General features: G+C 44.5%; 1 protein-coding gene across 2 annotated transcripts in view; it reads left to right on the top strand.

Annotated features, from left to right (window-relative positions):
- The window catches only part of aipl1 (aryl hydrocarbon receptor interacting protein-like 1), a 30,241-nt gene extending 16,198 nt beyond the window's left edge, over window positions 1-14,043 (top strand). Inside the window, exons 3-9 of one of the 2 annotated variants that reach the window (XM_029255736.1) lie at window positions 7,541-7,750; window positions 8,845-9,340; window positions 9,761-9,940; window positions 11,351-11,539; window positions 11,742-11,918; window positions 12,008-12,149; window positions 13,585-14,043. In XM_029255736.1, the coding sequence (XP_029111569.1) occupies window positions 9,104-9,340; window positions 9,761-9,940; window positions 11,351-11,539; window positions 11,742-11,918; window positions 12,008-12,149; window positions 13,585-13,784 (1,125 nt within the window). In that variant the 5' untranslated portion in view covers window positions 7,541-7,750; window positions 8,845-9,103 and the 3' untranslated portion in view covers window positions 13,785-14,043. Of the gene's footprint in view, window positions 1-7,540; window positions 7,751-8,844; window positions 9,341-9,760; window positions 9,941-11,350; window positions 11,540-11,741; window positions 11,919-12,007; window positions 12,150-13,584 lie in introns of those variants that run through there. The other variant, XM_018732557.2, reaches the window with a different exon arrangement.
- The last annotated feature ends 149 nt before the right edge of the window (window positions 14,044-14,192 follow it).

Here is a 14,192-nt window from a genome sequence, read left to right as displayed (position 1 = left end):
TGTTCCAGCAAGGAGGACTCAGACAGCCTGTGTCCCCCACGTCCAGAGGTCATCGCAGTGGGTGCTGCTCGCGAGGCCGCTCCGCAGAACCGGGCCGCGGCGTTTGTGCCCTCGCGCGTCCTTCTCTCTTCCACCCCGGGGCCGGCGCAGCGAGAGCGCTCGGCCTCCGCGCAGCATTTTCTTTCCCGCGGTTGCAGAAGTCGCACTTAATTCCTGCGGTGGAAGATGAGTCTCAGATGAGTGAGAACTTGCCGAGGGTTTTCCCTTTTTCTTCCGTGCAGACCTGTTAATGAACAGCCTGGGTGATCCTTGGCCCATCCCTCCAGCTCTACCCTGCGAAACCCGGTGTCCTGGACTCGGGTGCTTCTCGTTGCTTAATTGCCCCGGATTCCGCTTCAGGATGAAAAGAGCTCTAACTCAGAGGTGTGACTGCAAGCCCAGGCAGCTTCTTCCTTTGCTCTCCGTTGGCACCCTCTTCCCCTCCCTCCCTCCCTCCCTGCGTGCTCCTCTGTGCCGTCTGCTGGGCGAAACTGGTATTGTGCCCCGACATCGCGTCAGCCCTCACGTTTCCGCCACGGACTGCAAAGGTGAAATAAAGACACCTGGTCTTCCTGGGGATAAAGAGCAGCAGAACATGACAGATTATGAGTTACGGCCAGGGCTGCGTTTGGCGGAGGAGGAGGTTCATTTTTAATCTCATCGAACGAGTCTGGGCTGGTTGAGGCAGGCGGGAGGGAGCGAGGCTAAAAACGTCACTGACCAGGACTGCGTTGTAGGGTGTCGCTAACGATTTTGCAGCCCTGGAACCATGATTGCAATGCCCCATCCCCCTTTCCCACCCCTTCGACGGGGTGAGTCATCGGCCCCCTCTAGCCCTCGGAACGTCTCTCCCCATGCGAGGAGGATGGATCCCCCTGCCCCCACGCGTAGCTCGCCAGCTGTCCCTCACAATGAGCAGACCGCTGTGTGCGTCACACGCTGTTGCTCCGAAAGTTGTCAGTGTATACATGGGTAAAGTATAAACTGCTGAGAGAATACGTAATACTGTGATATTTATCTGTGAAACGGATTGTACCACCACCGCTCTGGCGGAGCACTAGTTGAGGAATTTGTCCTGCTGTCTGAAGGTTATTGGAATCCAGCCCCAAGGTACTCGCGGTGGATTGGTACAGTGACTGTGCAGATTCGCTACCTGTTTTCTAGTGGACATTAAAGTTTTAGTAGAACTAAGAAGCTTCAATATGTAAAAAAAAGAAAAAAAAAAATAAATAAATAAGGGAAAGTACACTTCCATCACAGTGATGGTACTGGCTGTAGGTATTTGGATGCTGCAATTAGTAATTTCCTTTAGACGGTCATCATAATGTATAATCTGATACAAGAAGCAGAATAAGATGGAAAAAGTCCTCGTTTTGTTCCACCTGTCTTCCTTTCCGTAGTTTGAAAAGAAAAAAGGCTTCAGGTGATTAATGGTGCAGGGGATGGATTCTGTGTCTGAGAACAGCGGACCACTGTAGACGAAACCAGCGACTGCGAGGGCGGATGAGCTTACTTGCGAGTCAAAAGGTGGAACAGCTTCTTCAGTCTGCTGCTTTGTTTCTCTAGGTCACCTCAACACTTTGTGCTCAGCTAATAACGCCAACAGTGAAGATGTGGGGTGAGCGAGTCTATTTTTACCTGCTAATTCAGGTAATTTTGATAAATAAATGGGAAAAGTCACAATAGCCTTGCAATGTGAAGAATATTCTGCTGTGTAAATGGGTAAATCACTGGAAATTGTCAGATCCACAACTAGGGCTCTATTGTCACTGACAGCTCTCCACACATTGAGTGTCTCGAGTCTGGTGGCCTACACCTGTCCTGCATTTTTCCATTCCTGGAACCAGGTACTGTCCTCATTATGTCTTGAATCTCAGTCCTGCTGTAGTCGTTTTGATAAAGGTGCTTGACCTCAACTGATATAATGATATAATAAGAATAACCTGCTGTACAGATGGGTAAATCGATGTAAAGTTCATCTTCTAGCATTATATGTCAAGTTGGACAAAGGTGTCAGTTAAATAAGGATTCATGCTCTTGTGTCCACTGTTTTGCTAACTCTGTTCTAGAAACCCTTGAAAAATGTCAAGAAGCCCAAGAAGGCCCCAAATTCTGGTACTGTGACAAATCGAAACAATGTCCAGGGGTGGTTTATTATCATGGTTGTGGGGAGTTAAAATCAAAGTTGCTGTCTCCATATGAGGATATTCCTTCCGTAGCCTGTTGGAAAACTGAACATGTTGGTCATATCGTTTTCACTGTGCAACTGTTCACTATATAACAGTTTCAGAGCCTTGTGGTCATGACGTTAAATGATGTAGTTCCTTGCTTTTCCTCGCAAACTCACTTCTAGCCATTTCCCTGTTCTAAACAAGCTTCATGGAACACATACAAGGAAACTTGCCAAATATGTGGCGATAGCTGAGTCCCTGGGAAGCAAACAGACTCTGAAGATCAACCAGTGTACAAGGTTTCATTTTTCAGATTATTCTGTCTGCACGCTATGTTCCCCCCCTCCGTTCAGATGCATTCCCAAATGCCATTCCGTTTTATCGAAAGAAATCCAAATGAACATGCCTTGTGTGTTTTAAGAATGAAAAGGGTTACATGGCCTGAAAGAGAAGAATTCTTATGTTCTGGCTCTGCTCTAGAAACCCACAATTTTGGATTGTTTACTCCCCTACTGATTTTAAGAGTCAGATTTGGAAGAGTAGCATTACTGATTTAAAGAGTCATAATTGGAACGTCTTGCTACGTCTTACCCGAAGGGTGTCGAGCATTACCTAACTGCCTCTCGAAAAAGTAAATTGGCTGAAGGAGTCAAAGAGACAAGTTGCTTCAGGGTTCGCAGTCTGAGGAGGTTGTTGTGGAAGCACTGGAAAACACGTCTTGCTTCTGCCAACTCTGTGAAATGAAGAGCTCATGTGACAAAAGAATACTGGTGACTGAAAGAGTGTGATGGAGCCTAGTTTGTAAATATCACTGTTGATGTTAAGTTTTTTCCCTCCATTTCAGCTATAGAAACAAGTTACTGTGGTATCTGATCTTGTGCATAACTGGAAAAAAAAGTTTATCTGAAGCTTTCTATAAGGGAAAACTACAAGTAGGACAAGATGAGCTTCAAACCCTTGTGCAGGAGAAGGCGATGGGAAATCGATACCGTACCTTCCATTAACAAGAAATGTAGGGAAACCGAATATTCCCTTCTGCATTCGTAGTTAAACCACGAGCTACAGATCATTGTGTCAACTCTTACTTTCCTCTCATCCACTTTCACACGATACAGATCACCTTCACACTCAAGGGCAGCTGTATATTTCGCTGGCCGGTCATCCGAACCCTACTCCTGTATACAGTACGCTATTTTTCATCCCAGGTATAAACTCTTGAAATGGAGATGAATTGGTACAACTAAAAGCAGAAACAACTGTAAGGTGCATCTGTTTCAGCTGCTCTGGATTGTCTACCCCAAGTTCATTTCTTTACCTTTCTTAGAGGAGGTTATAGGAGAAACTGGGTATTCCTTATTGTTCTTGTAGCAAGACATAGCAAAATCTCTTAACCAGGTCTTAGAATCAGTATAAGAGGAGAAAAAAGACCTAAACTGTGCGTTTCTAGATTGAGTCCTGAATTTAAGTGGTCATCTCTGAACCAGGCAACATCTCCTTCCTTTGAGTTTTATAGGTCTCTACTCACAGGGGCAAGATTGGACTGAGGAAGTACAATTATTTGGATAGGTTCTCATTGCCAAGTGTCTCTGAAGAGGGCTGTACTTTCTGAATTGCCTCATTTACTCATGAGAGACCTGGGACACTACCCAATCAATGCCCTTGGGAAAAGCCCCATGGCATAAATAACTCCAGGAAAACAATAAGAGGTTCTAGCCTGAAAAATCAATGAACAACATGCTCAAAGAGGGTCGTATGCCTGACTCTGGGAACATGGCCTCGGTTAGTCTACCTGAAAACATGACAAAGCCTTTCGCTCTGTTAGTCTGCTTAACGTAGATTTTAAAATTGTAACCAAAACTGTGGCAGGGAGGCTGGAGGCTTTCCTTCGAAAAATCATTGAGCTCGATGAGGCTGGATTTGTTGAAACTAGGCTGAACTCCAATTGTGAGTGTTGTGTTTTAAGCAGCGTTGGTCCCCAACTTATGAACTTTCTGGTAAACTTTTCGCTGTTAAGAACTTTTCGAGAAGTATTTAGTGTGAAATGCTGACAGTTAGCAATTGCAAATAATTACTGGTGCCTTAAGTATGCCTCCACCCTGCTCTAGCTCTGACCATATTTTGTATCGTGTTTTCTTGTTTACAATGGGTAGTAAATACCAATCCAGGAGACTCGGGATGTGCAGGTGTGTGGACGAGGCTGTTCGCCAGCCGGGACTCTGCAAGCTGGGGGAGAGCGAGAAAGAGGCAGTCAGTCCGTGCTGCTGCAACGTTGCCGATCAAAAAAGCCCCGCTGCTGCTTCCCATCCTGCAGAGTCGTCCGGGCTGCCGAATTTTAAATTGCATTTATTCATTTACCAGATGCTTTTCTCCACGGCGACGTACCAACAGAGAGACACAGAGGCGATTGTCAGAACACAGTTGCTTAGTCCAACACCACCATTTTTGCCAGCGCACATTACAAGTACACATTACTTATATGATTATTGATAAGACTACATAGAGTTCACTGGAAGTCGCTTTGGAGAAAAGCATCTGCTAAGTAAATAAATGTAAATGTACTTGTACCTTCATGTCAAGGTTGGAACAGGACAGAACTGTAGCGCTGATGACAAAGCCCAGAATCAACTTTTCAAGTAATCAATTAACGCTTTGTCCTAATCAAATTTTCTAAGTAGGGGACCTACTGTATTACAAGTTTTATTTGTCTTTTTGTAGGAAAGGTAGTTTATAGGGTACAATGAAATTTATTTGCTGTTTCATATAGTTTAATTAAGCTTCTATACTCTGTTTGGCTTGCTGTCAGACATAACCCTTTAGGAAATAGTCGCCAGGAAGGCTGTGCCTTTTCATCATTATTATTTATACTTGTGACTGATCCTTTAGCAGAAGCTGTTATAAGGTAAGGCCGTATCTGGTACAAAAGTAGGAGGAGAGAGCTACAGGTTTCCCTTTATGCTGAGAATGTACTCTTGTACCTGAGGAACAACGAACTGTCAGTCCCAGCAATGCTAAAGGTGTCATCCTTATGGGAAACTTTAAAGTTAAAATGAATCCCTCTGTAACCCTGGTAATGCAGCTGAATACTCCTCCCAATTTTAAATTGTGCAGGCTACCCCCTTTCTGGTGGCAAACTCGTTTTACGTATCTGGAAATTTTGTCACCTCTCAGTTGACGTCTAGTACATGAATATTTACCATGACTGATAAAGGTTACTGAGGATCTGGTTGCATGGGCATCTTTTACCTGTATCTTTTTTGGGCTGAATTAATTTAGATTTAGATTGAATTTCCATGAATATTTTGCTTGTTTTCCTCACTTATTCCAAAATTTGCCTTATTTTTCTGAGATCTTCAAAAAAAAAAAAAAAAAAAAAGAGACATCTTGATTTCTAGATTGAAAAGATCCATAGTTAAACTTTACAGGCTTTCCCAACCGAAAGAGACGGGTGGAGATATGAGGCCTTATTTCTGGGCTGCACAAATGATTAATTAAGAATGAATTAAGGAAGTGATTCATTAGTTCCAGGTTATGCCGGATTCTTTGTGGTGTGGCATTTTCATTTTGCCCAAGACTGTTAAAAAATTCCATGATATTTGTGGTATTTAACATTCTTCTAGCAATGAGAGACATTGAGTTATCTGGGAATCTCAGAAGGTTTATCATTTTGGTCTTTTGTTGGCTTTAGTGCTGATCTCCTTAGTTAAATTATGCTTCAGGAATGAACATATTTAATTACAGATCAATTGGTGGTAAGTTTTGACTGAGAAATAACTGATCTAATACTGATTTATAGAAATATAATTTATTTACAACTATAATATTTATACAATAAATATATACATACAACAGTAAATATACTGTATACTATTATATCTACAACAATAACTATATATACAGATATACAGCAATATGCAGCTGTAATATTTACAGTTCTCTCTCGTCTGGCCTTCCGGCCTCTGCATTCAAACCTCTCGAGCTGATACAGAACACTGCTGCACAAGTTGCGTTTGACCTGCTGAAACACTCCCATGTGTCTCCCCTCCTCGTCTCTGGTTACGGCCTACAAAACCATCGACGGTTTTGCTCCCCGATATCTACGTGACCTGATCAGTCACTGCACCCTAACCAGACTGCTACACTTGTCCATTTCTGCCCGCTTGGTGGTCCTACACACGAAAGGCCCAAAATCTAAAGCGCAAAGGTTTTCGATTCTCTTTCCCATGTTGAGGAGGGACCTCCACTTCTCGCTCAGAACTGCTGAATCTCTCTCTCTACATTTAAGAAGGATCTCAAGACACCTCTTTCAGACTCCCTTCTCCCCTTACCTTGTAAGTGCATGGTAAACAGGTATGTGTTATGTTTAAAACATTGTTAAAGATTTGTTTGTTTAATGATGGAAAAGCCTATATGCAGCTATTCGTGTGATGTGCACTGATTTATATGGTGGAATGTGACAAATGGACTGAACTCTGAAATCACGCATCTGCATCCAGATCTCGCCTTCTGTTGATGCAATGCACTCTTTCCATTGTTCTCTGAGATGTACGTTGCTTTGGAAAGAAGCATCTGCAAAATGACTAAATGGACACATAATTGTACAATTGTGGCGTTTTTTTTTTTTTTTTGTAGCCCTAGAAGAAAGCATATTGGGAGGATTAAAGTGCAAAACTCCTCGCATTGCTGGGTAGTTCCATGGCTGTGATTTCTGCATTATATACTGTTTTAACAAGTGTCTCAATCTGCTTTCTGTGATGCATCGAGAGAGACGCAGCAGCATGGCCTTTACTTGTCTTTCAGTAATGATGTCCTGAGGTCTCTCCCCTGTCTGCATCTCCCTCAGAATCCAGAAAGAATAAAACTTCAAGATCATTAAAACAATCTGCTTTACTCCAGTACAGCTTCATAAGATATTTCCAGAGCCAATGCTATGTCTCAGCTGTATTTTAAACGTAAGGCTGCTCCAGGCACTTCGTACATTTATTTTGGTAATGCGATAAGATAGAAGCTTACTTGTTTCCCTCTACGCTGATGTTACGCCACAACCCAGCTATGGAATGTAGATTTACTACTCTTACACATTGGGCAAATGTGTTTTATTGCTAAGTCTCCCTCACCAGAAACATCCTGTGACAGCTCTGTGGTTGACTCCAATGTCATACTTTTAACTGTTGAACTGTGATCATTCAGATGAATTCTGGAATATGTGATCAACCTTTTGGAAATACTTAGTGTTCCATGAGCACTGCTGCTAAATATTGCAGATATTTGCCCCTCTATTGTGTATCTGTCTGTATTTGCAATTTCTCAGTGTATTGTTTGTCTATTGGCAGTGACACAGTAAGGGTGTGGTGGACCACACCTCGAGCTTGATCTGTCTCCACGGTGACCCAAGATCCATGGCAGCACCTCTCACGTACAGCTCCTGACACATCTCTCTTTCGGGGCGTTTCGCCAGTGACTGGACCGTCAGCGCAGACCCCCCACCCACACCACGCTTGTAACACTACGAGCTGAAGTGTGGGTGGAGTGACGCACTCGCTGTGAGTCACCCAGACAAAGCATGAGTTATGGTGTCCTTATCAGCCCGGCATGTGACTCTTGTTACGTCTTCAACAGGTGGGGAAAAGTCATTTGTCGCTTTCGTGTAGAAACAAGCTGGGAACGGAGAGGATAACTGACACCTCATCCGCTGCTACTGATGGAGAAAAGCCAGGCTATGACATCTATTTATCCAGCACTAATGGCGAGGGAGTCCATGATAAATCCTGAAAAGAGAACATGAGCCTGGTGTTAGTAAGTTTCCATGTGGAGCTGTGTCCTCGGGTCAAGTGGAAAGCTGAGGTAGCACTGGTTCCCTTGGCAACATAGTTGATCATCCTAACAAGGACTCTTTCCAGTCTCTCTTTTGAACATCATACTGTGCCTGACTACTGCTGAAATGGCCAAGTGCATATCTTGCATGTAAAAACAGCGACAAGACAATATACTGAAAAATTGTGAAATATTTAGCCTTGATCATTTAACACCTGCTATAATATAATTACATGAGAGATTGATAGAGGAAAACAAAAACATTAAAAATAACTAAACATTTCTAATCCTGCAAAATGTGGAAAAGGTCCATATAAATGCTGGTAGTGGTTCTGCATCAATTACTATAATAAGCAACTGTGATTGTTCAGCAAGTGAGGCCCCTGTTCATGTGACTGTACATTGTGGCCACCAGAGGGCGACGTGGAGAAATTGTCCTTCAGGCAAATCATTCTAAAGTTCCTTCCTTTCACATGAAGAACTCTTACCGTAGAAAACAGAAGTGTCAGGCAGGAGCTGTACCACAAGGGTTCATTTGAAGTTCATCCCAGGCGTGTCCCTCAGGGACCATATCTGATGTTCACTTTGGAGCCATTGTGCTCAAGGAGTCTGGGCTGCTGCTCATCTAGTTCCGCTTTCTGGCTGTACTTGCGTTGGGTTCCTCCTACATCAATCGCAAAACACCTTAGTCTATTTTATTTCCTAGTAGCTGTTTGGACTGTGTTGGAAAGGAGCTGCTGGAGAGGGCCTAAATCACACTGTCTCAGGAGGCCTTTTGGTGCAGCTGAGCTCACCATCTCCCATCTGGGTCCTACTGTTCCAGGGCTTCAGGCATCAGGACCTTCTGGTGAGCTCTCCCCTGACGGGCTCCTCAAAACTGGTGAGGAGTGACAGCCGGAGCCTGGCAGGGCCCTCAGGCCACACATCTGTAGCCCACCGTACAGCATGGGCCAGCAGGTAATTCACGCTGGATTTTGAAATGTGGTGCATTGAAAGGGGTGGGAATATTTGAGTCTCTTCTAGAGATTTCCAGTGACTAGTGGCTATGGGATACACTAAGTGGAATTTTCAGGGATGACTTGATGAGATTGAGGCGGAGCCATAGAATAGCCGTGCGTCTAGGGCCCTTAATCTCATTATCTTTGTCTAATCCCACTGGGACAGCGGTCTTCTCGCAGCATCGTGTTTCAGCACGTTGTGTTAGGACAGACGGACGCGCCACGATGGAAGATGCCCTGCTGCTCGGTGTGGAGGGAGTGAAGAAGACCATCCTGCATGGAGGCACTTCAGAGCTGCCCAAGTTTATCACCGGTACCAAGGTAGGCTTCACGCTTCAGGCCCAGCTCCACACAACTGTGACAAAGTGGGTGAACTGCTGAACCAGAGAACAGATCAATGAGTAATCACCTTAATTCCCAAATTTTTAAAGGCTTTCACAGAACGCAAAGTATTACCGCGTTAAATTGATGCATTGATAGTCATGCCAATAACGATAAAACATTTCTGTATGTGAAAAATAGAATACATCTATTTTATTCTTAAAATGTCACAATATATCTTTCCTTGTATTTTCAAGAAACAAGTGAGCATGTGGGGAGACTTTGTCTCATTTCTATATTAATCTGAAAGCGTGGCCCCATTATTTCTTCATATCTTATGAACACAAAACCTTTCGAAACCAGTCGGTCCAAGTGCACAGCCCTTGGTGAAATTTTACCCGTCTCTTTCCCCTTGGCCAGGTGACCTTCCACTTTCGCACGCAGCTGTGCAATGATGAGCGCACGGTGCTGGATGACAGTAAGAAGGTTGGAATACCCATGGAGTTGGTTATTGGTAACATGTTCAAGATGGAGGTCTGGGAGACACTGCTCAGCTCTATGAGGATTGGGGAGGTGGCCGAGTTCTGGTGCGACATCATTGTGAGTACTCTGGCAATTGGCACGGGGTCACGCTGCATTTCAGCATAGGGCCAGCAGGTGGAATAGTAGCTAAAGTAACACTCACTTACCTTAACTGGTGGTCCAGAACCTATCCTAGAAGCACGCTGCACAAGGCTAAGTAGGATATGCCCTGAGACATTGTGCTGCATGGGTCTGTTGCTTTTACAGCTGATCTAAGCAGACCCCAGACCTGATATTGCTGAGAAACACCTGACACCCTGGATAATGTGGCTCTCCATACTATACCCCTACTATAGACATCTGAAGCTCACACTTAAAGCAGGGCACCTATAGTTAATGAGCTTAAGATGATCTGAGTTGTTCTTCTGGCCCCTCCCTTACCCATGTGTCATAAAACAGCTTATGTTGATTACGTAAAGTGTGAACGTATGTCATCTTTAATCATTTTTCCTATTTAATAACACAAAAGCCTATAGGCAGCTACTCCTGATGTATATTGATTTTTACAGTGGAACGTGACATTAACTGAACTCTAGAATCACGTGTCTGCATCCAAATATATCCTTCTGTTGATGTAACACACGCACTATTCTCCGAGACGTATGTCGCTTTGGAGAAAAGCGTCTGCTAAATGAGTTAATGTGACACGATACTTGTCCTAATAAACACAAGTAGAGAAAAAGCAGATGAACTGCCAGCGTTCAGTGTGACGGGGACGGAGAGACTGACTGCTGTTAGTTGGTCACGAAACACTCTTTACATCCTATTTTTCCTTAATTAGGTCATTATTTTATCCAAGGCTAAGGAAAATGCTACCCATTTATACAACTGGAACTTTTCCTGCAAAAATTGTGTATTTACCCAGCCCAAAGGTACAACAGAGGGTCAGGTCCCTCTTCTGGGATTTAAGTGAGAACCTTTAAATTACAATTCCTAAAAAAGCTAATGCTCTGCTGATAACTATTCCCTGAGCTTTTGGCATGGAGGGTGGTGTACGTTCTCCACAGACATGTCCAGGGGTGGAGTTGAAGCCCTCGAAGAGCAGAGCATTAATCTGAAGTCTGAGTCCCTCCCCTTCATCATCTCCAATTACTGCTGAGTCATCAGGTGCCCCGGTGCCTTCGCCAGATTAAACCAAAACGGCGGCGGCTCACAAAGCTGCACATCAGTTCACATCGAAGAGGACGTTTCAACACAAAGCGGTTTAGGGAGCCAAAAGCACACTAACCTGAGACTCAAAACTCAGTTGCACTCAGCTAATGATGAACCACTTCACTACAAACTGGGACTTGATCAAAGCGGGTGTTTTGCATACTGGTTAAAGGCATGCAGTCGTAGCTTTGAAAAAAATGCCACGCAAGCAATAAGTCGTGTGACAACGCGGTGATCCCATGTTGTTGCTCCATTCATTTCGTCTCCCACCCCCAGCACACAGGTATGTATCCCATTGTGGCCAAGAGCTTGCGGCGCATTGCAGAGGGCAAGGATCCTGTGGACTGGCACATCCACACATGCGGCATAGCCAACATGTTTGCCTACCACACGCTGGGCTACGAGGACCTGGATGAGCTGCAAAAGGAGCCGCAGCCCCTCTACTTTGTGCTGGAGCTTCTGAAGGTGTGTTCCAGGAGACCCACATGCAGCACACGCTCTTAGGGCACGACGTCTATTCCATCGTATCTGCTGACCACTTGAATCATCAATAGCTTCATTTGGCAATATTCCCTTGCACACACATCCATTTGTGCAAACAACCCCCCCCATCCAAATCAGCGCAGACTCACCGCAGTCAGCTGCGACCCCGCGCTCTGACCTGCAGGTGGAGCAGCCGAGCGAGTACAACCGGGAGTCATGGGCCTTGAACGATGAGGAGCGGCTGAAGGCAGTGCCGGTGCTCCACGGACAGGGCAACAAGCTCTACAAGATGGGCCGCTACGAAGAGGCCACCCTTAAATACAAAGAGGCCATCATCTGCATCAAGAATGTGCAAACCAAGGTAAAAATAGCACCATTACTTCACTGAACTTGAGAACACTTTGCTTAGGTGTGTGCGTGTGACTCGTCTGTGCTCCTTCCTTCCTCCAGGAAAAGTCGTGGGAAGCGCCGTGGCTTAAACTGGAGAAGATGGCTCTGACCCTAACCCTCAATTACTGCCAGTGTCTCCTGCGCATGGAGGAGTACTATGAAGTCATCGAGCACACCAGTGATATCATCAACCAGCACCCAGGTCAGCTGCTGGACATGAAGAATGCCCCCCCCCCCCCATCAGTTTCTCATTTTTCATGCATTCATTTCGATTCCATCACCTTTTTAAGCCAAGTTTCAGTAGTCTGCCTTTGATATTAAGGTCTTCAGCAGAAGGAATCATCCAAGTACAAACACTGGAATTAACAGGTCATATTACACTGCTCAAGTACTATTACACTATTACTGGATTTACTTAAGCTTTTGTATCACTTCTACCATTTTGGTCAAAGTTCAGCAGAAGAACAGTCTGAGGTCCACTTATCAGGAAATTAGGAGCAAAAAGTAGTGCAGCTTGAAAGATGAATTTCAAAGAAGTTAAACAGCATCTGCGCCACCTGCTGGCAGAACTTTAAAAAAAAAAAAAAGTCTTACACAAGTTTGTACCACATTTAACCCACATCTTATCTCCAAAAGCAAATCAACAGTATGGACACTGGCAGTAAGGCTTTGAAATTCAAGGCAAATCATGTAGTGCATTGAGATTGTTTATTGGAAAATAAAGAACATTAGACTGGCACCCACCTTCAGCTTGCCATTACTACACTGATACTGAGAAAGATCCTTTCAAGAAATACTTTTCATTTCCATCTTTGCACTTGTCTTAACATGTAGCATAGCTCAGATCTTTGGCTGACAAATTACCATTCTCCGAAGTGCCATACTGTGACATTAACCCATGTCTAGCTGACACCCTTGTCCAAGGCAACTTGCACTGCTAAATACACCAAGCTCCCTACAATCGTTTGCCCATTTATGCAGCAGAGCAATGTAGCACACATTCACTCATGGTCACACCATGCGCAACTCAGACTCTCCAATTCACCCGAAACATGTTCTCGGACCGTGGGAGGAAGCTGCGGCACCCGCAGGAAACTCGTGCGAACAACACAGGCTCAACTGGATTTGAACTCCAGGTGCTGCGAGGCACCAGTGCTACCTGCTGAGCCACTGTGCCACACAGAAAAGGGTAATAAGATATCACACTCCTCTCAAGACATTAGTTAAGGTAGTTAGTATTCCCGAGCAAGACGTGAAATTAACAAGTCAAACAAACCTTATCGTAATCCACAATCGAACCAGGGTTGCTGCTGCCACAGCAGTGTCAGTTTCTGCATGGCTTCAGCTCCTATGCTACTCAGATGCAGTAATAGTGTACTTAGTTATGCACTTGGAATTCTGTGAGACAAGTCTTTCGTTCAAGGTCACCCAATGAAATGGAATTGTTTGCTGTGCACTGGCTTTACCTCATTAGTGATAAAGCTGGACCACCATGTACCCGATTTAACCATTTTCACAGGTTCTCTAGTCAGCTCCTCCTTTTCATCGCCGTTAGAACACAACTATGGTGTTCTTTACTCTGCATGAACCCCGACATACCTCTTACGGTTGCTGGGGGAACACCGTCTTTGTTGCAGGGGTCATGAAGGCCTTCTACCTGAGGGGCAAGGCGCATGTCGAGGTGTGGAATGAGGAGGAGGCCAAGCGGGACTTTGAGAAGGTCCTAGAGTTAGACCCTGGAATGAAGAAGGCGGTGAGGAAGGAGCTTGCTGTTCTGAACATGCGCATGGAGGAGAAAAAGGAGGAAGACAAACTCAAATACAAAGGCATGTTCTGAACAGTGGGGGGGGGGGAAATCAGGCTGGCACACACTGATGCTCCTCTAGCATTTCCACCGAAAGAAATGGATATAAGGGTCACCCTACATCATCTGTTTAAATAGTCCTTTATCCAGTTTTTTTAAACTAAAAATATTCATATTATGAAGTACCTGCTCTGTTACACATCTGAACACTTAATTTCTCTCAATGTAATCTGTCACAAGTTTAAATAAAACTGTCACAGAGGCACTTGCTGAACTGAAGGCTGCTCTGGCTATGCTGCAAATAACTGCCCAACTATGACAAGGTTATTAATAAGGAGCAAGTGAAGTATTATTCAAGGAGAAATAAAAACAAAAAAGAACGTGCAGTGACGAAAGACCATTGTACGATATTTCTAAACCAATCCGGGTCGAGCCGCTTCA

The sequence above is a fragment of the Scleropages formosus genome, chromosome 10 (assembly GCF_900964775.1).
Source record: "Scleropages formosus chromosome 10, fSclFor1.1, whole genome shotgun sequence".
NCBI lineage: Eukaryota > Metazoa > Chordata > Actinopteri > Osteoglossiformes > Osteoglossidae > Scleropages > Scleropages formosus.
This window is presented reverse-complemented; position numbering and strand designations above follow the sequence as displayed.